This window comes from Symsagittifera roscoffensis, chromosome 8 (genome assembly GCF_963678635.1).
Source record: "Symsagittifera roscoffensis chromosome 8, txSymRosc1.1, whole genome shotgun sequence".
Taxonomy (NCBI): Eukaryota; Metazoa; Xenacoelomorpha; order Acoela; family Convolutidae; genus Symsagittifera; species Symsagittifera roscoffensis.
This window is the reverse complement of record NC_087069.1, coordinates 53,064,128-53,086,350: the sequence shown is the minus strand read 5'-3', so window position 1 is coordinate 53,086,350 and position 22,223 is coordinate 53,064,128. Positions and strand designations below refer to the sequence as shown.

Below are 22,223 nucleotides of genomic sequence, written 5' to 3'. Positions count from 1 at the left end.
AAAGAAAGAATAGAGAAATGGGATTTGACGACAACAATACTCTTGAAGTGCCGTCACATCTTACACGATACCAGAGGTTGGTAGAAATGTTTGGACGCAAGTTAATAAAAAATTAACCCAAGTTATGAATATTATAATATCATCATAATATTAATTATAATATCATAATATAATGACCCAAGTTAATAATATTCGCCATCTCAAATGGGCCTAGTAAAAACTCTGCGCTTAGAGATGTAGAGAGAATAAAATACTCGAAGCTGTGTCCCCGAAGCAATTTAGGGTGGCGGATTTTGACTCAACTTAGTTTAATTTATGAAATTGCTTCTCATTTTGAAATTATGTCGTATCCTTTGTCATATGATGGCTATTTAGCGATGTCGTTACTCTTGACTTCTATCATATTTTGGCAGATATGAAAAAATCTTACTTGCCTCGTCGGTAAAGAACGGAAAACAGAAAAAAAATCATAATAGCTTCCCAGACTAATATTTGAGTGTATGTAAGAAAGATTTCTGATTTAAAAGCTTCTGATTGGTTAACTCCATTCACATTTCTCCGAATCCATTAAAGTTATAATGGCCAATAACAATTCATTGGTTTAAAAAATTGAAATAAATAAGCGTGCAACTCGGTTATTTATGGACTTTTTAAAGGACGCTGATTGGTTGAAAATTTTAGTTTTCGGTACTTATGTCATGAGTTTAGCCCAAATTGTTTGTTGTTAATCATCTGAACATAAAGCTACCTGTGGTGGGTATTCACACTTACCACAATGATAAATCAGTCCCATTTGTTCCAAAAGATAAAATCAATCCTGTTAGTACCAAAAATATTCAATTGGTCAAAGACTACCAAGCCGACTATTTGAAGCTCTTGGTGTAAGGTCGTTGGCGGGCGCGCTTTGTTCCTTTTTTGTAAGTTTGCTTTCTCAACTCAATTCTGATTGATTAATATAGTATTTGCCTGCTGACTGACGAGTATGAATACGCGGTTGTCAACATACATCAGCACTCCCGTTTCTTGGGCCAAATTACTATTCTGACGTATGTTCTTAATTATTTGGTGTACTCAAGAAAAATAAATTAAATATTTTTTTTTGCAGGGAACTGCACCTGCTGGAAAACTGTGACTCGGTCCAGAGAGAGGTCACTCTTGGAAGAAGAACTGGTCTCTAATATTTCTTTTGAAGTTCCAAATTTGGAGTTTTTTTTTCAAAAGAAATAAGTAAAACGAAATTTTTTTTCAACAAAAAAAGTTTTTTGTTTACTTGCGCTTGTTGACTTTTTTTCCAACCGTCTGTTGGCTAGGTTTAAATTAACTTTATTTCTTTTATTAAACGGAAGGCAATTTCCATTATCGATCAGGAAATTTTAAACGTCACGAAAACGTGATCGAAATCTTGTTTCAAAAGTTGAATTTAATTATCAGATTTCCCAGCGAAATAAAAGCTTTATCTTCCAAATTTTTCAAATTGGGTTAATTTAATCAAAAAGGTGTCAGTCATAAATGGTTCTTGTAAGCCAAGGAGCATTGAGAGCATATATTTCAATAAACTAGCTTTCTTATTTGCCTGCATTGACTCTTTTTCAACTGTCTGCTGGCTTTTTTTTTTGAAAAATTTCAACATTCGAGTTTCAAAGAAGAACAAGTCAGTATTTTTATAATATTTCTTTGCGTTCATTGACTCTTTTCCAATTTTCTTTTGGCTTTGTATCCGAAGATTCGTATCAATAATTTATTTTCCATAGCTTCAAGTAATTTACTAAGCAAACCGCTGGGAGATCTTGACTCAAATATTGAGTAAGTTCCGGTCATAAATAAAAACGGGCGAATTTGTAGGTACAATAAGTGTTTTCATTTTTTTAAATCACAAAAATGTTGTGGGGTTAAATTTATACTGGTCTAATTGCAGAATTTATTTTTCTTTTTGGTAATTATTTTTATTGAGCTTAAGACCCTTTGTCCGGAGGTTTTTTGGTTGCTTATTCAAATTGATTTGTTCTTTTGCTGCATTTAATCCGGCTGTTTTTTCATTGGTTTTTGTGAAGCAATGTATGCAGACTATACGACACTTGAATTTAAAAAACATTTGATTGAATTTGGTCAAAATTAGACATCAATCTGTCTTATCATAAAAATTTGGCTTTTTAACTCTCAATTCTTGAGTATCAGCTGTTTTGTGTGCGTATTCAAATTAAGAGTTGTATAAGTTTTAAAAAGTAACATAGACAAATCTATGTCCAGCTGTTTTTTTCTTCAATTTGATATACATCAATCTAAGTCTAAGCAACTTGTGTACTTTTGTTAAACGAATTTAATCATTTTTCGTTTCGAAAATACTCTCTTAATCTAAGCTTTTATCAGCGTAATATTAAATTTTAATCAAACTTAGACAACTTAGGTTTCCAACTTAGATTCGAAAGTTAATCATCTTCATTTTACGGCTAAATTGCGGGACAAAACGAAACTTGTGACAGTTTTCGAACTTTTTGACAACGCATTGCGACTTCGATTGGCAGCTATTAAATCTGAAAAAATAGTCGTTTGCCCAAAGAATCCGTAGTTTATCTTACTAAAGAACAAATTATGGTCTTTTTCAATGCTAATATTCATTGAACAGGCTTGACCAGTTAAACGTGGTAGCATTCGACTTAAATCTACCATCCACCTGATTTTACCTTGTGTTTGTCGAAGTCACTCAAATGTGGCTTTGGATAAACCAGCAAGTTCAATTAGAAGAATTGAGAGATAAAAGAAAGAATAGAGAAATGGGATTTGACGACAACAATACTCTTGAAGTGCCGTCACATCTTTTACGATACCAGAGGTTGGTAGAAATGTTTGGACGCAAGTTAATAAAAAATTAACCCAAGTTATGAATATTATAATATCATCATAATATTAATTATAATATCATGATATAATGACCCAAGTTAATAATATTCGCCATCTCAAATGGGCCTAGTAAAAACTCTGCGCTTAGAGATGTAGAGAGAATAAAATACTCGAAGCTGTGTCCCCGAAGCAATTTAGGGTGGCGGATTTTGACTCAACTTAGTTTAATTTATGAAATTGCTTCTCATTTTGAAATTATGTCGTATCCTTTATGTCATATGATGGCTATTTAGCGATGTCGTTACTCTTGACTTCTATCATATTTTGGCAGATATGAAAAAATCTTACTTGCCTCGTCGGTAAAGAACGGAAAACAGAAAAAAATCATAATAGCTTCCCAGACTAATATTTGAGTGTATGTAAGAAAGATTTCTGATTTAAAAGCTTCTGATTGGTTAACTCCATTCACATTTCTCCGAATCCATTAAAGTTATAATGGCCAATAACAATTCATTGGTTTAAAAAATTGAAATAAATAAGCGTGCAACTCGGTTATTTATAGACTTTTTAAAGGACGCTGATTGGTTGAAAATTTTAGTTTTCGTTACTTATGTCATGAGTTTAGCCCAAATTGTTTGTGTTGTTAATCATCTGAACATAAAGCTACCTGTGGTGGGTATTCACACTTACCACAATGATAAATCAGTCCCGTTTGTTCCAAAAGATAAAATCAATCCTGTTAGTACCAAAAATATTCACTTGGTCAAAGACTACCAAGCCGACTATTTGAAGCTCTTGGTGTAAGGTCGTTGGCGGGCGCGCTTTGTTCCTTTTTTGTAAGTTTGCTTTCTCAACTCAATTCTGATTGATTAATATAGTATTTGCCTGCTGACTGACGAGTATGAATACGCGGTTGTCAACATACATCAACACTCCCGTTTCTTGGGCCAAATTACTATTCTGACGTATGTTCTTAATTATTTGGTGTACTCAAGAAAAATAAATTAAATATTTTTTTTTGCAGGGAACTGCACCTGCTGGAAAACTGTGACTCGGTCCAGAGAGAGGTCACTCTTGGAAGAAGAACTGGTCTCTAATATTTCTTTTGAAGTTCCAAATTTGGAGTTTTTTTTTTAAAAAAAATAAGTCAAACGAAATTTTTTTTTCAACAAAAAAAGTTTTTTGTTTACTTGCGCTTGTTGACTTTTTTTCCAACCGTCTGTTGGCTATGTTTAAATTAACTTTATTTCTTTTATTAAACGGAAGGCAATTTCCATTATCGATCAGGAAATTTCAAACGTCACGAAAACGTGATCGAAATCTTGTTTCAAAAGTTGAATTTAATTATCAGATTTCCCAGCGAAATAAAAGCTTTACCTTCCAAATTTTTCAAATTGGGTTAATTTAATCAAAAAGGTGTCAGTCATAAATGGTTCTTGTAAGCCAAGGAGCATTGAGAGCATATATTTCAATAAACTAGCTTTCTTATTTGCCTGCATTGACTCTTTTTCAACTGTCTGCTGGCTTTTTTTTGAAAAATTTCAACATTCGAGTTTCAAAGAAGAACAAGTCAGTATTTTTATAATATTTCTTTGCGTTCATTGACTCTTTTCCAATTTTCTTTTGGCTTTGTATCCGAAGATTCGTATCAATAATTTATTTTCCATTGAGCTTCAAGTAATTTACTAAGCAAACCGCTGGGAGATCTTGACTCAAATATTGAGTAAGTTCCGGTCATAAATAAAAACGGGCGAATTTGTAGGTACAATAAGTGTTTTCATTTTTTTAAATCACAAAAATGTTATGGGGTTAAATTTATACTGGTCTAATTGCAGAATTTATTTTTCTTTTTGGTAATTATTTTTATTGAGCTTAAGACCCTTTGTCCGGAGGTTTTTTGGTTGCTTATGCAAATTGATTTGTTCTTTTGCTGCATTTAATCCGGCTGATTTTTCATTGGTTTTTGTGAAGCAATGCATGCAGACTATACGACACTTGAATTTAAAAAACATTTGATTGAAATTGGTCAAAATTAGACATCAATCTGTCTTATCATAAAAATTTGGCTTTTTAACTCTCAATTCTTGAGTATCAGCTGTTTTGTGTGCGTATTCAAATTAAGAGTTGTATAAGTTTTAAAAAGTAACATAGACAAATCTATGTCCAGCTGTTTTTTTCTTCAATTTGATATACATCAATCTAAGTCTAAGCAACTTGTGTACTTTTGTTAAACGAATTTAATCATTTTTCGTTTCGAAAATACTCTCTTAATCTAAGCTTTTATCAGCGTAATATTAAATTTTAATCAAACTTAGACAACTTAGGTTTCCAACTTAGATTCGAAAGTTAATCATCTTCATTTTACGGCTAAATTGCGGGACAAAACGAAACTTGTGACAGTTTTCGGACTTTTTGACAACGCATTGCGACTTCGATTGGCAGCTATTAAATCTGAAAAAATAGTCGTTTGCCCAAAGAATCCGTAGTTTATCTTACTAAAGAACAAATTATGGTCTTTTTCAATGCTAATATTCATTGAACAGGCTTGACCAGTTAAACGTGGTAGCATTCGACTTAAATCTACCATCTACCTGATTTTACCTTGTGTTTGTCGAAGTCACTCAAAGGTGGCTTTGGATAAACCAGCAAGTTCAATTAGAAGAATTGAGAGATAAAAGAAAGAATAGAGAAATGGGATTTGACGACAACAATACTCTTGAAGTGCCGTCACATCTTACACGATACCAGAGGTTGGTAGAAATGTTTGGACGCAAGTTAATAAAAAATTAACCCAAGTTATGAATATTATAATATCATCATAATATTAATTATAATATCATAATATAATGACCCAAGTTAATAATATTTGTCATCTCAAATGAGCCTAGTAAAAACTCTGCGCTTAGAGATGTAGAGAGAATCAATCATGTTAGTACCAAAAATATTCAATTGGCCAAAGACTACCAAGCCGACTATTTGAAGCTCTTGGTGTAAGGTCGTCGGCGGGCGCGCTTTGTTCCTTTTTCGTAAGTTTGCTTTCTCAACTCAATTCTGATTGATTAATATAGTATTTGCCTGCTTACTGACGAGTATGAATACGCGGTTGTCAACATACAGACAGCACTCCCCTTTCTTGGGCCAAATTACTATTCTGACATATGTTCTTTCATTATTTGGTCTACTCAAAAAAAATAAATAAAATATTTTTTTTTGCAGGGAACTGCACCTGCTGGACAACTGTGACTCAGTCCAGAGAGAGGTCACTCTTGGAAGAAGAACTGGTCTCTATGTAATACATGGCGAGATAGGGGTGGGAAACTTCTCCAAAGTCAGACTGGCCACCCACGCATTATTGAGAGGTGAAGCGAATATTCTAAAATATATTTCGAAGAAAAAGGATATTGTAGGTATTCATCAAAAAAAACAGCGGGTCTCATTAAATTTTGTTAGACTTTTTCTTTCAAAAATCAGGTTCAAATTTACTTTTTCGCGATTTGACATAGGATTTCTTTTTAAGTTCAGTTCATTTCCTTTATTAAAAGGAAGGCAAAATCTACTACCGAGCACCAAAAGTGTAAAAGTCACAAAAACGTGATCGACTTCTAGCTTCGGTTATGGATTTAAATTTTCAGATCTCCCGCGAAATATAAATTTTACTTATTGATCGAGTTTATCAAATGCTTTAGTTTTATGAAAAAAGTGTCGATCGTAAGTTGTTCTCGAAACTCCTTTAACGACCTTTAAAAATTCTTCAAAATATATGTGTTGAGAAAAACAGTTTTGAAAATTTTGATTTTTAACCTACTTTCGAACAAAATAAGAGAGTGAGCAGGCTTTTAATATGATTATAGTTCAAGTTAAATGGTGAAAAGATCATTTTGCTCCAGTAAAATTTGTTCTCGGAAGGTTTTTCGGCGCATTCTTGGAAATGCAGAATGTTTTTTTTTGTCATTTATATTGGCAAGTTTTCGAGAAGTTATTTTATTTGTTGATATTTTGTTCCTTTTTATTTCTGTATTTAATGAGGAAAACTGTTGCCTTATGTATCTCATCTCAACACGAATAAAAGACTGCTCAATTTCAAAAAATGTAAACTGTTTTCTCAATTAGTGTTTTATATCGCTTCTTGAAAACACCTGAAAGTCCTTGTTCATATCTAGTTGGGGGAGAGAAAAACTCAAATTTGTTGGATTTTCATGGTCCCAGTGTTGTTTAGAGCGTGTGGCTGTGAAGGTGGTGGACAAATTGAGTCTGGACAAGAGAACTCAGAAGATGTTGAAGAGGGAGATGGACAATATGCTCCAACTGCACCACCCCAACATCATACGACTATTCGAGGTAAAAATAATCGAATCTCAATCCGCATCTTATCCACAATTTGGGCACATAAAACATTTGTAAAACTATTTTCGCAAGCTTCATAGTGAATTTAAAATTAAATTGAATATTGAAATATGTCGACACTTTCTTTCCTTCGTTGCAGTCAGCTTTCGGGTAAATGAAAAACCAGGTAATTTCCATTGATTGGACGTCCGAAAGATGGAACTAATCATTAGCCTGCCATAAACTAGTCATTAAAATAAGAGAAAATGGAAAAATTCATATTTTTTAGAAGGCAACAAGGTCTAGAGAGAAAATTCCTGTAGTTTTCATTGTTGTAATTCGCATACTTTTAGGATAGTCTTTGGTTTGCCGTATAACACATGGTTACTGAGAATAGCCTTTTATACTTTATACAATACTCTGCTTTCTATGTTTCTTTTGATGAATATTTTGAGCAAGTTGGGCTCTCTTCGAACGGTTTTTCATTCTCGGTCTGAGACGTCTGAAAACAGGCTAATTTTAGTCTTATGGCGCTCTCGCTAGTGATGTTACTTTAAAAGAATCCATTTTTCAAATTCTATTTGATTAATGACCACATTTGAAAACAATTTATTATGATTCGATGAACGTAGTGAAGACTCTTATATAGGTCGTGATTCGTGATGATTTTTCGTGATATATTTTTTTTATATATATTTTGTTTGCATTCATTGAATCTTTCCAACTGTCTGTTGACTAGTAGTAGTAGAAGACTTCAATTTACCACTTGGGAATTACTAAAATTGAGCAAAAGTACAATCAAAATTGTTGCAACATTATGTGCAAAAAGAACTTCGGCATTTCAAAGACCTCGTACAAGAAACGTATAAGTTAAATTTGATGAGCATAATCTGTTAAGAAAGATCCGAATCTGCCTGTTTGACAGTTCTGATGAGTCCATAATACTGTGAACCCACATCTCAACAAAGTCTCACTATGATTGGTGACCCGACATCTCACTGTGTTCAGTATTATTAATAAGAGTAATGAACGTTATAAGTTATATAAGTAAGTGATGTGATCTAACTTTTATGTTGAGGTGATGGAGGATGCAGCCAGAGTGTGTATTGTGTTGGAGTACGCGGAGGGAGGGGAGTTGTACAGACTGGTGACTCATCAGGGCAAACTGAAGGAGGAGACAAGTGCCAAAACAGTCTTCTTCCAGATCACTTCTGCCATCAGTCATATTGTAAGCTGATTTAGTATTAATAAATTAAGCAGTTTTCAAATATATTCAATCAAATGCATTTGGGAGAAGTAAAAAAGTTTAGCGTGCGATTATCATAGCAGCTCTTTCAAGCTCAAAAATGAAAGCATTGAACAATTTATTCAAAATTTGAGGAAAAAAGTTAAAGTAACTCTTTTCATTTTCGTTCGTTTCAACGTTGATAGTATTTGATTTTTTTCTTTTTCTATAGTTTAAATTATAGCAATAAATTGTTAAAGCCTTCAAAATTTCACAATGTGTATGCCAATAATTTTTTAAATTGAATTTTTTTAATGTTTACTTTTTAGCACTCCAAAAAGCTGGTTCACCGTGACATCAAAGCAGAGAATGTATTCCTCTTTCCATCACAGAATCCGGTCTCAAAAACAAACACCAACAATATAAACAGCACAAACATGATAGCCAAGCTGGGTGATTTTGGGTTCTCAACAGTGTCCGATTCGAGCCAGACTCTGACTACGTTCTGTGGGTCCCCGCCTTATGCTGCCCCGGAACTGTTCACGGAGCCATCGTATGTGGGGTGCTGGGTGGATATTTGGGCACTGGGAGTGTTGTTGTATTTCATCACTGCGGGAACGATGCCTTTCAATGTAAGTATTGCCTTTTTTATCTCAAAGTAAAGACAGTTTTTTGTATCAAGTTTGCGGTGGTACAATAAATTTATGGTTGAAAATTGGAAAAAAAAAACTTTTTCCCCGTTATTTCTAATCATTTGCAATTTTTTAACAGACTTGAGGCCATTGTTTTGGGTTTCTGTGGTATTTGGTCAAGAACGACTCGTACGCGCTGAGCTTGGTTGAATGTTGTATAGTTGAGTTGCTTGTTCGCATTAAAAATAAGTCAGTTGTTTGTCAATTTTTGCGATATTGTTTTTTCTTGGTAGTCAGCTCGGTTGACACATTTTGTCCTATTTCAAACTTTTCCCTGGTGGATTTGCTAGGGGTTTCATAAGCAGTTCTTGTTTCGAGACTGACAAGCTCGCAAAACATCGCAGCCCGGTTGTGAGCTTTGAACTTACCGAATTCAGAGAGTTGAAAGTCGGGAATTACTGAAATAAATGGTATTAAAATTGATCTTTCATCAAAATAGGACCAAACCTGGCATTTTTACCAGGAAGAAATCTGTTAGCACCATTCATCTCATTGTAGGACAAATCGAATAACCAGGCAACCAATTTTTTACTGAATATTTTTTTTGCAAATAAGTTTTGATTTTTTTTTTCATTTTATTCATAATCGTAGGTTTCCTGCTACAGAAAGAACTACGATGCTCTCCGTAAAAATTTTTCGTAGCATTTTTTAAATTCTGATTTGTTTTCAGGCAGATTCTCTCTCCCGTCTGAAACAGGTGATAATATCCGGATCATTCCAAACTCCCGATTTCATGAGCAGTCCTCTGAAACATCTCATCTTTTCACTTCTCGCTATTAAACCAACAAACAGACTGAAAGTGGACAAAATACTCATGCATGAGTGGCTCATTGGTAAACATGATGAGACTATAGGTGAGATTGATTACAATATCAGGCTGTTAATATTACGCATCAATCGAAAATCCTATTCTGGATTCGAACTTCTACTTAGCTTTTTTTTAAAAAAAAAAGCATACCTTTGCACACTTGAATCAGCAATCTATTCGATATTTTTGAAGAAAGCGGCTTAATTTTGAGTTAAATTATGGTTGATTTACAATTATGGCAATTGAAATTTCGAATTCTGAAGCTTTTGTATGGTGGGATCTCAATTTAAATTATATGATTAAAAATATATATGAATTACTATCTAGGATATAAATGTCAAATGTTGCAGGCGCCAGCTTTCTTTTTTTGTGGAAATTGTATAATTGATTGTGTTTTCGTCTGATATTGTAATCTTTTGACAAATATAGAACTGTACCCTGAAAGCAATGAAAATTTACCCAAACTAAACCCGAAGAAATCGCCCATTGAATCATCGTCGATAAGTTTGAGAAATTTGTCCGATGACAAATTCAGAGTAGTTCATTACATGCAAGATGCATTGGGAATACCAGACAATGAGTTCACGAAACAAGTTGCGAAAAATCAATCGTTTTCAGTCAGTGATATGTGTTCGTAAAACAGTAACAACTGCATTAAAACTTGCTCTTAAACAAATTTCTAGCTAAGGATAACTTTTTTCCAGAAACGATACAATTTTCCAGACAAGAAGAAAAAAATTGTCCAGAAAAGAAAAACAATTTTTGAAAAAAGAAAATTTCCTAGAAAAGGGTGAACAGTTTTGTCAGAAAAGCACATTTTTTGTGAACGATGAAAAGTATCATTTCTTATCCAAAATGAAAAGAAAAGAAAAAAAATGTTTTCTAGCTTAGTTAAAATTGAACTGATTTTCCAAAACTTGAAAAAATTGTTAATTGAGCTAATTTAGCATCACTGACTGCGGATCAGAATCAACATACAAAAGAAGCAGTAACTGGAATATACAGAATATTAATGCACAGAGTACAATGCAAGCTACCTCTTGAAAATAAAGATACAGCTGAAAACAAGAGTAGTTCACTGCTGTTACCGGATAGTGGTGTTGGTTTGAGGTCATCACAGAGAAGTTCGCTAGCGGTTGAAAATAACCGGACTGGTTCAAGTAGACGAATTGAAGCTAGCAGAAAACAAGCAGAATCCAAAAAGCAAACGTCGTCTGCCTGTCTTGTTTTATAATTTTAATTTGAAATGATGATGAATTGAGAATACTTGAATTTAATGTTACATTGACTGGGTTTTCGAACTGCATAGCAGAAACGTATAGTTTATGTTATTTTTTTGGAGGCTTCGCAATTTGTAGAATATATGGTCTATTGAAAGTAGCAACTGTTTAGTGTTAATTAACCAAATGAATTTTTACTTGATAAGTTCGTGGTTTTCTAGATTCTTTGAACCCAGTTCAGACTCTAATATAGGTGCTGATATTTTTTCCCGTTTTTTCTGAGGATAAATTCACTTTACAGCAAAACGTAAAGGTCACGAAAAACTTGATCGACTTCTAGTTTCGAAATTAGAATTTACATTTCAGATTTCCCAGCGGAATAAAATTTTAATCATCTATCGCGTTTTCTCAAATTCGGTTAATATAATCGAAGAGTGTCAATCATAAACTCTTTTTTTTTAGAAAATCAATGAGATTGTTGGTCATGTTTTTTTCTTTCAAATTTGAAAGTTGAGATTTTTTTCAAAAAAAAAGTCGTGATGATTTTTTGTTAACTTTCGTTGATTGACTTTTTCCAACGGTCTATTGGCTATGTTTTCTGCATTTGCAGTGCTTGTTTAAGTTGCTTTTTGTCATGTTAAATGTTACTGAGAGGGTTGGGATACATGTTTTAGTTCCAATAGCGGATTTTTGGGGACATTTTTCCTTCCCCTTTAGTAATCGAACCCCTGACCACCCAAAGGGTCCTCAGTTTTGGTACTTTTGTGAGACGTCCTTTTTGGGCTGACCGACACTATCATTTTTTAAAAAGAAAATACGCTCTTGTTTAGGTCAAGTAAAAGAATGTATATGGCAGAACTTAACGCCCATATGTTCGTTGTGACTGGTTAATTTTGCGGGCTCGCCTTAAACATTTTGCTAATCGGATTTTAAACTAGCCTCCAAATTTATTTCCAAAAAGTTCTTAAGTACCGGAAAAGAGTTGACTCTTCGAATCAAAAAAATAACACAATGACAGCAATTACTACAATCTGAGTAACTTTGAAACGAAGCATCTCGCCTTTAATTTAACAGCGTTTGAATCCGCTTTGAAACAATTTGAAATATTTCAACTGTTCATCACCTGATTAACTGGACTAGAAAAACTTCATGTTTTGCGAACCAAATCCTTAGTTAAAAAGATATTTTTGGCTTGGTTTGCTTGGTCAAAGATTAACTAACTAACAACACAAGTATTTAAAGGTGCGAGCTGTCAAGGGAACATGACATAATATTTGCATTTTAGTTTCTTTTTTTTTATACTTTCTTGCTCTTTTAATGCTCCTTTTTGTCAATTTTGTTGCGTGCCGTTGTTAAATGCGTAATGCTTTCAAAAAAGTTTTTAAAAGTAGCTTGTTGAAAAAAGTTTCGGATTTTTGTTTCGAGATCCTTTTTTCGTCGTTTCGTCCATTGAAAATGGGGTGGAATTTTGTATTCAGCAGTGCTTTAGTTTCTTGCTTTTCACGCAATATCAATTACTACAATTGCTATTAAAGCCAATTCAGTTGTGATTTGAACGATCTTAAAGAGTTTTCAGAAAGTTGTCCCAATGTCGAGAAAAAATGGTTAACATTTTTTGAAATTTTGTCAATTTTTCAACGAGTAAAGCGATCGAGTAATGTTCATTCTAAATGAAAATAAGTTATTTAATCTCAAAGAAACTTGATTTTACTCAAAGGAAAACTAGTTTTGGAAGCATCATTTAGCGCATCTTTTGCAAAAATAGCTCAAAAAATATCTAAAATTTTAATTGCAAAAAATTTTAAAAAAAGTTAGCATTTAATTTTTTTTGCGAAGACACGTTTGCATTGTATGGTTCGCGCTCATATGGTTCTATCGCCACATGACACGCAAGAAAAGACACTAATTTAAAACAAGTTCTGAGAATGTGTTGCACTGCAAAACGGTTCATTTGAAGTTTTTCTTAATAAAGTTTGCCAACTGTGTACATGTACAGCGTGGCATTTGGTCGAGTGCTATAGCAGACGCTAGCTTTTTGAGCAATTGAGCAGACGCTAGCTTTTTTGTGCCATTTTGCAAAAAAAGTTTGATGAAATATTTGAGCTTTTTTTCTAACGAGTTGTTATTTTTTAACCAACAATTTTGAACAGCTATTTTGGTAAACGGTTTTCCTTTTTTGTTCAAAGAATCTATGAACGTATTGAAGACTCAAATAGGTCGTGGTATATTTTTAATCAATATTTTTCAGAAAGTTATAAATTGTGTTCACACTCAAATTTGGTTTTTTGCTGTTTGTCTTTTGATTTCTTTTAAAGTTCAGTTCACTTCTTTTGTTAAAAGAAGGCTAACTTGGCAATGGAACAGCAAAAGTGTAAAAGTCACAAAAACGTGATTGATTCTCATTTTCGAAAGTCTATTTTAATTTTCAGATTTTGCAGCGGATAGTTACTTTACCTATAGTTTCAGTTTTCATGGTTAATTATAAATTGCTTTGAACTTCAAAGCTTCAAGGCCAATATTTTTTTGAAATTCAATTTTTTTTTTGAAAAACAGGTCTGTTTTTTTCTTCTGTTGGATCTTTTCCAACTTCTGTTGACTGTGTTTCTTTTTTCAATTAGGCATATGAATTTAAATGTCGAATGTGTTGCGGAGCTCCGTTTTGCTTTTTTCGAAATTTGTTGCTCAACATCTCTGCTCAAGTAAAGGCGGTGAATGTGTGAATGATTTGAGTTGCAAATGTATTATCGTATTTAGTTATCAGGCTCGGCTCGTTCTGCAATTGGACCGGCTCCTCCATTAGGCGAGTAACTCTAATTTGGTTATGATGAAAAAATCAAGCCATCTTTTGATGGGTTTAATTGAGGCCGTTGTATTCAAAGTTTTCTAGCAGATTTCGGATCAATTCAGAAATCAGCTAAATAATGTCATGAATTTGGATGCCATAGTCAACTTTCCTGGTAAAACGCGAGATATTTTGTTCTGTCGGCGAAGGAAGCATTAATTATGAATGAGTTTTTTTTCAGGTTTAGTTTGTATTGTACAGTAGACTGTATTACAACACTGTGTTATATAACTACACACTTTGCACGTACATATTACACTTGAAATATTAAATAGAAGCAGAAAAATACTTCTGAGAAAGACTTACAAAAAAAACAAATCGAGTCAATTTGGGATCGAAAAATGGCAGATGTTGAGAATGATAAGTCGGCCGCTGGGGGAGACGCGCCTGTTGAACAGACGCCGGTTGAGCCAGTGAGCGACAACAAGCCGACGGAGACACCCGGTGGGGTTGATGGTGTTGACGGCGTGGACAGTGCTGGTGATAACGCAAACGCCAATGACCCGTAAGTAAAAAAAAAGTCTAGCTTAGTGTGTCAGAGTTTTCAGGCGCGCCAGTTCAACTTAGTTATAAATTTTACCGAAGCCTTATATTGTTATCACATCACTGATTGTTATAATATCATCCCGTAGTTTGTTGTTTTGCAATTTTTGTAGTATTTTTTTTACTTCGCGGCTTTTAGGCTCAAAATGACACACCCATTAGTCGGCACCCAGCACACATTGGTTTATCTTGAGCATTCCCGAATATAAGCGTCCAGTTATTTTTTAAAATCAGAATCAAGTATAATAAATCAATTGAGTCGGGTTCTTTCTTCTGCGATTCGCCAAGGTATTTTAATCGGGTAATAAAACACGAAAACTTTGCTAAGAACTTGAAGGTGACATGTTGTGCTTTTTTTTATTAAATTGAAATAGAATGACGGTTTCTGCGCGATCAGCCTGGAGGTAACGCCCATGCTTGGGATGACGGGGTTACGGGGTTCTGTTTCAACCTGGAGCCTATTTTTTATTCCTGTTATTATAAATTCATTATACATGGTTTTGTTCAGTTTCCTTCATTTTTTTCCGCGTTGAAAAGGTCCTTTCGACTAGTGTTTTGCGAAGAGAAGTTTCGCCTCTGTGTAGATACATCTTTTAATCGATTTTTTAAATGTTACTTGTAACCTCACTTTTGTTTTAATATCAGTTTTTTTATTCGGCTCAAGATATTTCGGCTAATGTTTTACGGGTTTAGTGGCCTCATTTGATTCGTTTGATTAGCAAAAGAATTTTTCGGTCTTTGAGGTGGGGGTTGCATTTCTTTCAAGAACGAATAGAAAGAATTCTCCGAAGTACTTTCAAAGAACCAACCTAGCTTATTATAGCGGTCGTGCACTTTGAACCCGCAATATTATGATTGGTGGGCAGCGTCATTACCAAGAGATCAAATTGTCAGTTGGTAGTTGAGTAAAAATATTTAGAACAAGTGTTTTCCTTTTTTTTGATGTTTGTTGCATATCTCTTGTCTGACCAACGTAGTTGTTTTCCCTTAATTAGGTCTTGCAGAGTTTTGTGTTTGTTTGTGTTCAGGAAAAAGTTTTAAAATAATCTAATAATTGCAGAATGTCGTCATGCATTTTAATGCATTCATTTAAGCCTTTATGTTCATATGCAATAATTGAAATTCATTTCCCAAAAGAGAGACAAACTACGCTCTCCAATTACGTTTGTGCAAATGGCGCGAAAAAACGTGATCGGTCTCTAGTTTCGACTATGGATTTTAATTTTTAGATTTAACAGCGGAGTGAAAAATGTTCCGAAAGATCCAGTTTTCTTAAATTGTGGGTTCATTTTAGGAAAAAATTGCCAGTCTTAACAGTTCATGATTGTTATAATATCATCCCGTAGTTTGCTGTTTTGCAATTTTTGTAGCAGTTTTATTTACATCGCGGCTCTTAGGCTCAAAATGACGAACACATTAGTCGGCACCCAGTCACATTGTGATTTATCTGGAACATTCCAGAATATAAGCGTCCAGTTATTCCATTTGGGTGCCGGACATCAAGCCGATGGGGCTTCAAGCCGAATCGTAAAATTAGGAACTTCAAGCCGAAAATATTCTCCTTAAGTCATGAAATAAGATCAATTTGAACACTTATCGGAAGATTTTTTTCATTTTCATGATCTTTAGTCGGTATTTATTAGCGTTTTCATAAAATTTAAACATCCAAATGATGTTTAGGAAAGTTGAAAAATAAACACGGTTGAAGGCAAATTTCTTGTTCATAATTTATGCATTTCAAAAATCGGCTGATATTATTAACGGATGTCAATCCTAAATGATTCATTGTCATAAATAATGCTTATTATGGACTAAATTAGCGTACGATTTTGAAAAGCAACGTTTTACAGATGAAAAAATATTGATTTGAGGTGCTTGTAAAGTTTAATTTTCGGCCTGAAGTCCCTTCGGCTTGAAGTCCCGTCGGCTTGTTGTCCTAGACACATTCCATATAAGAATCAAGTAGAACAAATTAATTGAGTCGGGTTCTTTCTTCTGCGTTTCGCTAAGGTATTTTAATCGGTTAATAGTACACAAATTTACTATCAAGAACTTGAACGTGAGATGTTGGACTTTTTTTAAATTTCAAATGCAATGACGGTTTCTGCACGATCAGCCTGGAGGTAACGCCCATGCTTGGGAAGACGGGGGGTTCGGGGTTCTGTTTCAACCTGGAGCCAATTTTTTCCCTGCTATTTTAAATTCATTATACATGGTTTTGTTCAATTTCCTTCTTCATTCTTTCCCGCGTTGAAAAGGTCCTTTCGACTAGTGTTTTGATAGTGTTTGCGAAGCGAAGTTTCGCCTCCCTAGTCATCTCGGTAGTGTTTGCGAAGCGAAGTTTCGCCTTTGTGTAGATACATGTTTTAATCGATTTTTTAAATGCTACTTGTAACCTCACTTCTGTTTTAATATCAGATTTTTTATTCGGCTTAAGATATTTTGGCTAATGTTTTACGGGTTTAGTGGCCTCATTTGATTCGTTTGAGTAGCAAAAGAGTTTTTTGGTCTTTGAGGTGGGGGTTGCTTTTCTTTCAAGAACGAATAGAAAGAATTCTCCGAAGTATTTTCAAAGAACCAACCTAGCTTATTATAACGGTCGTGCACTTTGAACCCGCAATATTATGATTGGTGGGCAGCGTCATTACCAAGAGATCAAATTGTCAGTTGGTAGTTGAGTAAAAATATATAGAACAAGTGTCTTCCATTTTTTTGATGTTTGTTGCATATCTCTTGTCTGACCAACGTAGTTATTTTCCCTTAACTAGGTCTTGCAGAGTTTTGTGTTTGTTTTTGTTCAGGAAAAAGTTTTAAAATAATCTAATAATTGCAGAATTTCGTCATGCAAATTAATCCATTCATTTAAGCACTTATGTTCACATGCAATGTTTGAAATCATTTGAATTTCATTTGCCAAAAGTGAGACAAACTACGCTCTCCAATTACGGTTGTGCAAATGGCGCGAAAAAACGTGATCGGTCTCTAGTTTCGTCAATGGATTTTAATTTTTAGATTTAACAGCGGAGTGAAAATGTTCCCAAAGATCCAGCTTTTTTTTTAATTGGGGATTCATTTTAGGAAAAAATTGCCAGTCTTAACAGTTCATGATTGTTATAATATCATCCCGTAGTTTGCTGTTTTGCAATTTTTGTAGCAGTTTTATTTACATCGCGGCTCTTAGGCTCAAAATGACGAACACATTAGTCGGCACCCAGTCACATTGTGATTTATCTGGAACATTCCAGAATATAGGCGTCCAGTTATTCCATAGAAGAATCCAGTAAAACAAATCAATTGAGTCGAGTTCTTTCTTCTGCAATTCGCCAAGGTATTTTAATCGGTTAATAGTACACAAATTTACTATCAAGAACTTGAAAGTGAGATGTTGTGTTTTTTTTTTTAATTCAAACGCAATAACGGTTTCTGCACGATCAGCCTGAAAGCCCATGCTTGGGAAAACGGGGGTACGGGGTTCTGTTTCAACCTGGAGCCTATTTTTTATTCCTGTTATTATAAATTCATTGTAAATGGTTTTATTCAATTTCCTTCATTTTTTCCCGCGTTGAAAAGGTGCCTTCGACTAGTGTTTTGGTAGTGTTTGCGAAGCGAAGTTTCGCCTCTATGTAGATACATATTTTAATAGATTTTTTTTTGATGTTACTTGTAAGCTCACTTTTGTCATAATATCATTTTTTTTGTTTATTCTGCTTATTATGTTTCGGCTAGCCAAATTTTCAAATTTCTGTTGGCTATATTTTGGCTTGAGTTTTCGAACTTCAATTTCGCCCCGGTGTAGGATACTTGAAATTCTTTTTGTAGTAATTATTTCATCTGTTGGTTTCAGTAACTTGCAACCTGACAACGGCGACGGCCAGAAAGGCGAAGAGAAAGGCCAAGGCGAGGCTGCAAAAGAGCAAAAACAGAAGGCCAAATCTGGAACATGTTCTGTGTTGTAGGCGTGAAATCATTGCAGTTATTCAATAATAATACGCAGTGCAATTAATAAAACAGTGCGTTAATGAAGCTCAGTGCAATAATTAACTAAATTCATGACTAAATAATGATCAAAGTTCGCGTGCAGCGTTAGATTAAATGTGCAATAAATTGAAATGAACACATGTTAGTCTGTAATTGAGGTTTTCTGTAATGTGTGTTTATCTGAGAATTTGAGTCGGAACAAATTATTGAATAGTTGTTTCGAGCTTTTTATTCGCCATCATGCGCTCAGCGAATGCGCGGCGACGATAATTCTATATACCGGCAAAATTTGTACTTTTTCTCGGAAAGTTGGCTTGAAATTTGATAAATGAGAAAGGATATAAAGATTTTGTAATATGCTTTGGGTTTTAGAGAATGATGGAAAAATTCTTCATACTCTATTAGCCAATCAGATGTTTTCGTTCATCAGGTTTTTTTTATTCTTCAGTTATGAAGGACCAGAGTCTTTTTTGTTGAAAGGACAAAATTTAACCTTGGTATATTGTCTGGTAAACAAGATCAAAATTTTTGAATCTGAGTGATTGAATCTAATCGAAACGGGAAACAAATGCGAGTTTAATTTGTAATTTCCTAACTTTGAGGCGTCAAACAAAAATCAACCGTTTTAATTGGCCATTTATTGACAGAGTTGGTTAGTTTGTCTGTTTTGTTTGTGTTCAATTGCCAAAACCTCATCTTCATACCCCTCTCGTCATCATCATTGCTGTTTCTGTAAATGTGTACATATGTGATATATCTAATTATAAATTATGCATTTCACTTCTTCCAACTTTAAAATGTCCCTATTTGCTAATTCAGACAAATATCGGAACTTGCTTACAGCGTATCAGATTAGTTAAAACTTGCCCTGTCGATTTGAGAACTCTCATTGTCTCACTTGTAACTTATATTTTGCGTTGATAACCCGGAATAGCAAAAAAAACTAGTAGGAAAGCTGCAAATTTTCCGATAGTTGGTTTTTTGTTTCTTATTTGATGTAGAAGTAATCGGCAAGAAATTATTCTGAGGGCAAAGAATAGTTCTTAATGAATCTGTAAAGTACATCAATATGGAATTATCAGTGATGAAGTTTGTCAATAACTTTTGCATCAACTTTGAACAAAAATAGTCATTATTTCTTTTAAAACTAGGCGCAGCAAGCAGCAAAATATTTTCCGATACCTGAAGCAAACATGGTGTTATCTGAAAACAGTAGATTTAAAAGCCATTCTCTGCAATTTTTGAAAATGTTTTGGTGCATCTAAAATAGTTCTGATACCACTCGAAAAGCCCAATCTTATAAGTAGTTTATTGGGAAATATCATATGAATCATTTGAATTGCTTTTTAAATTTTTCAACAGGACAAGTTTTTACAAGGATCGTTAATCAATCGTTATTGGAAATGATAAATGAGCTTAACTCGGTTAAGATTCATTATTATTGAATCTGCTTGCTATGCCTTTAGTTTTAACAAAATGAAATATCAAAAAAAACATTTCATAAACATGATGTGCAATAACTACGTGGTCTCTTAACTTTTCAGTTGTCGTAGCTTTAATTTTAAATTGATGTCAATTCAATTCATTGTTCATGAGTGTCTTCTCTCTCTCATTTTGGATTTCGGAACCACTAGTCACAGAACAATTTAGTGCGAATAATAAGCTATTTTTATCTGGTCAGTGCAATAATTTGCAACCAGGAACTAAATTATTTATTCTGGAGGGGATTTTCCAAAAAAATTATAAGAAGACTTTTTTTGGTTGATTGATTTTTCGAGCTCTCCCAAAACACTAAATATTCAAAACACTAAATATTCATTGACTTTGTGAAAAAAAACTGGCTACGATGACGTTGCTGTGGTTTTCGCTCGCTCCCGTTAGGCGACAATTCGTAACAGGCGACAATTAGAAACAGGTGACAATTAGTAGCAAGCGACAATTAGTAATAGTAAATTGAGCTGGAAACACTGATTCACGCTCAGCGCTCCTCTCGTGCTGGATGTATTCTACTTGCCAATGCCTTGTTTAACCTAGCGATAAGCAAGGGTATTGTAATCGGGTACTAGAATTTTGGCTAGGTATTGGCTCCCCTGAGGCGTCAATTCGTAATAGACTACAATTCGTAACAGGCGACAATTCGTAACAGGTCACAATTCGTAACAAACGACAATTCGTAACAGTAGGTTGAGCGGGGAACCTTGAATCATGCGCGTTATTCATTTCGTGCTGGATGTATTCTACTTGCCAATGCCTTGTTTAACTTAGCGATGAGCAAGGGTATTGCAATTGGGTACTAGATTTTTTTGGTACTAGAATTACGTATTCTGTAAATAACAGAATGCGTAATAACTGTATTAGCTCAATACAGTTACGACGCGGCATTTAGTTGTGTTACGTTAATTTTTAATCAATCTTTACTTTTTGAATAAATTGAAAAAACAAAACAAATCTTTTGATTTTTTTTGTTTTTTAAGAGCAATTGACATAGTGAATACTCCTATATAGGTCTTGGTGATTTTTTTTCGGAAAAAGTCTTAAAGTTTGTTCACGCTCAATATAGATTTTTCGAGGTTTGAATTGTGATCTCTTTTTAAGTTCAGTGCATTTCCATTGTTCAAAGGTAGGCAAACTTCACTCGAACAGCAAAAGTGTAAAGGTCACGAAAAACGTGATCGACTTCTAATTTCGAAAATGGAAATTAGTTATCAGATTTCCCAGCGAAATGTGAGTTTTAGCTATTGATCCAGTTTTCTCAAAATGAGGGAATTTCAGTAAAAAAGTGTCCATCATAAATTGTTCTATAAATTCAAAGAGCTCTGAGGCCATCCATTTTTTTCTTCGAAATTCAAAAATTTGAAAAACAAGTTAATTTTTTCAATTTCCTTGCGTTCATTACTCTTTTCCAACTGACAGTTGGCTATGTTTTCTCAGTTCAAGCAACAAAATTATTTCAAACATATGTTGATTTTCGTTTTACGGTTAGGTGTACTTATAGAATTATTTTCGGTGCAGATAAAATAACTCACTAGTTATTTTTTAATTCAGTTTTTTTTAGTTTTTCGATATTTGTTCTTTCAAACTGTTTTCTTATTAGATTCTTACCCATTTTTTCCATTTAGCTTTTTCTTTTGAAAAATGAAGACTAACCAAGCCCGAAGTGTTTTTTTTTTTCATCTTTTTTGTTTTTTGGTCAATCAATTTAGGTTTATGGGTTTATCAAAATAACAACCATTGCTTAATAGTATAACAAGTTTGGGATACCGAGATCGGTCGGCTTCAATTCCGTCGGCTCATTTCCTCAATAGTTTTTTTCTTTTATTATTTGTTGTAATTATAACGACTGAACGAGAGATTTTTGCTAGTCTGAATCACCCTTTTAACAAATTTAGAAAACTTTAACATGAAAAAGTCATTTTTTAATTTAAAAAATGTAGCTTTTTTTTCTTGAAAATCAATATTTGACTTTCTAGTTTGTTTATTAATACAGGTCAACACCTTCGATGTTTTGATTGTGAGACTTGCATTTTTTTATCGCAAGTGGTGCGAAGCTCTGCTTCGCCTCTGCGTACAAATTGTCGCCTCTTACGAATTGTCGCCTGTTTCGAACTGTCGCCCTCCTTTTTAGGGCAAGGCGGTTGCAAATGGATACCCTCTATAGTACCAAAGAGCTTCATATTGTGTCGTGACGGTATCGAGTACCGATAAATCCACCTTGCATACAATGGTATAGTGTTTGAGGCTAGGATCTGTTTTC

General features: G+C 34.0%; 1 protein-coding gene across 1 annotated transcript; it reads left to right on the top strand.

Moving 5' to 3' along the window:
- The first annotated feature begins 5,002 nt into the window (after positions 1-5,002).
- Positions 5,003-11,174, top strand: LOC134852900 (serine/threonine-protein kinase NIM1-like). Its single transcript, XM_063868755.1, has 8 exons — positions 5,003-5,588; positions 6,055-6,197; positions 7,055-7,176; positions 8,240-8,389; positions 8,716-9,018; positions 9,749-9,932; positions 10,316-10,503; positions 10,854-11,174. Exons 1-8 carry the CDS (start codon positions 5,530-5,532, stop codon positions 11,118-11,120), a joined length of 1,416 nt encoding a protein of 471 aa, XP_063724825.1. The 5' UTR covers positions 5,003-5,529; the 3' UTR covers positions 11,121-11,174.
- Positions 11,175-22,223: the final 11,049 nt, after the last annotated feature.

Excerpts from the sequence above, each read along its gene's own strand:
- LOC134852900 (XM_063868755.1), top strand. The coding sequence starts at position 5,530 with ATGGGATTTGACGACAACAATACTCTTGAAGTGCCGTCACATCTTACA. Across the intron at positions 5,589-6,054 it reads CATCTTACACGATACCAGAG|GGAACTGCACCTGCTGGACA; the intron begins GTTGGTAGAAAT and ends TTTTTTTTGCAG. Across the intron at positions 9,933-10,315 it reads TAAACATGATGAGACTATAG|AACTGTACCCTGAAAGCAAT; the intron begins GTGAGATTGATT and ends TGACAAATATAG.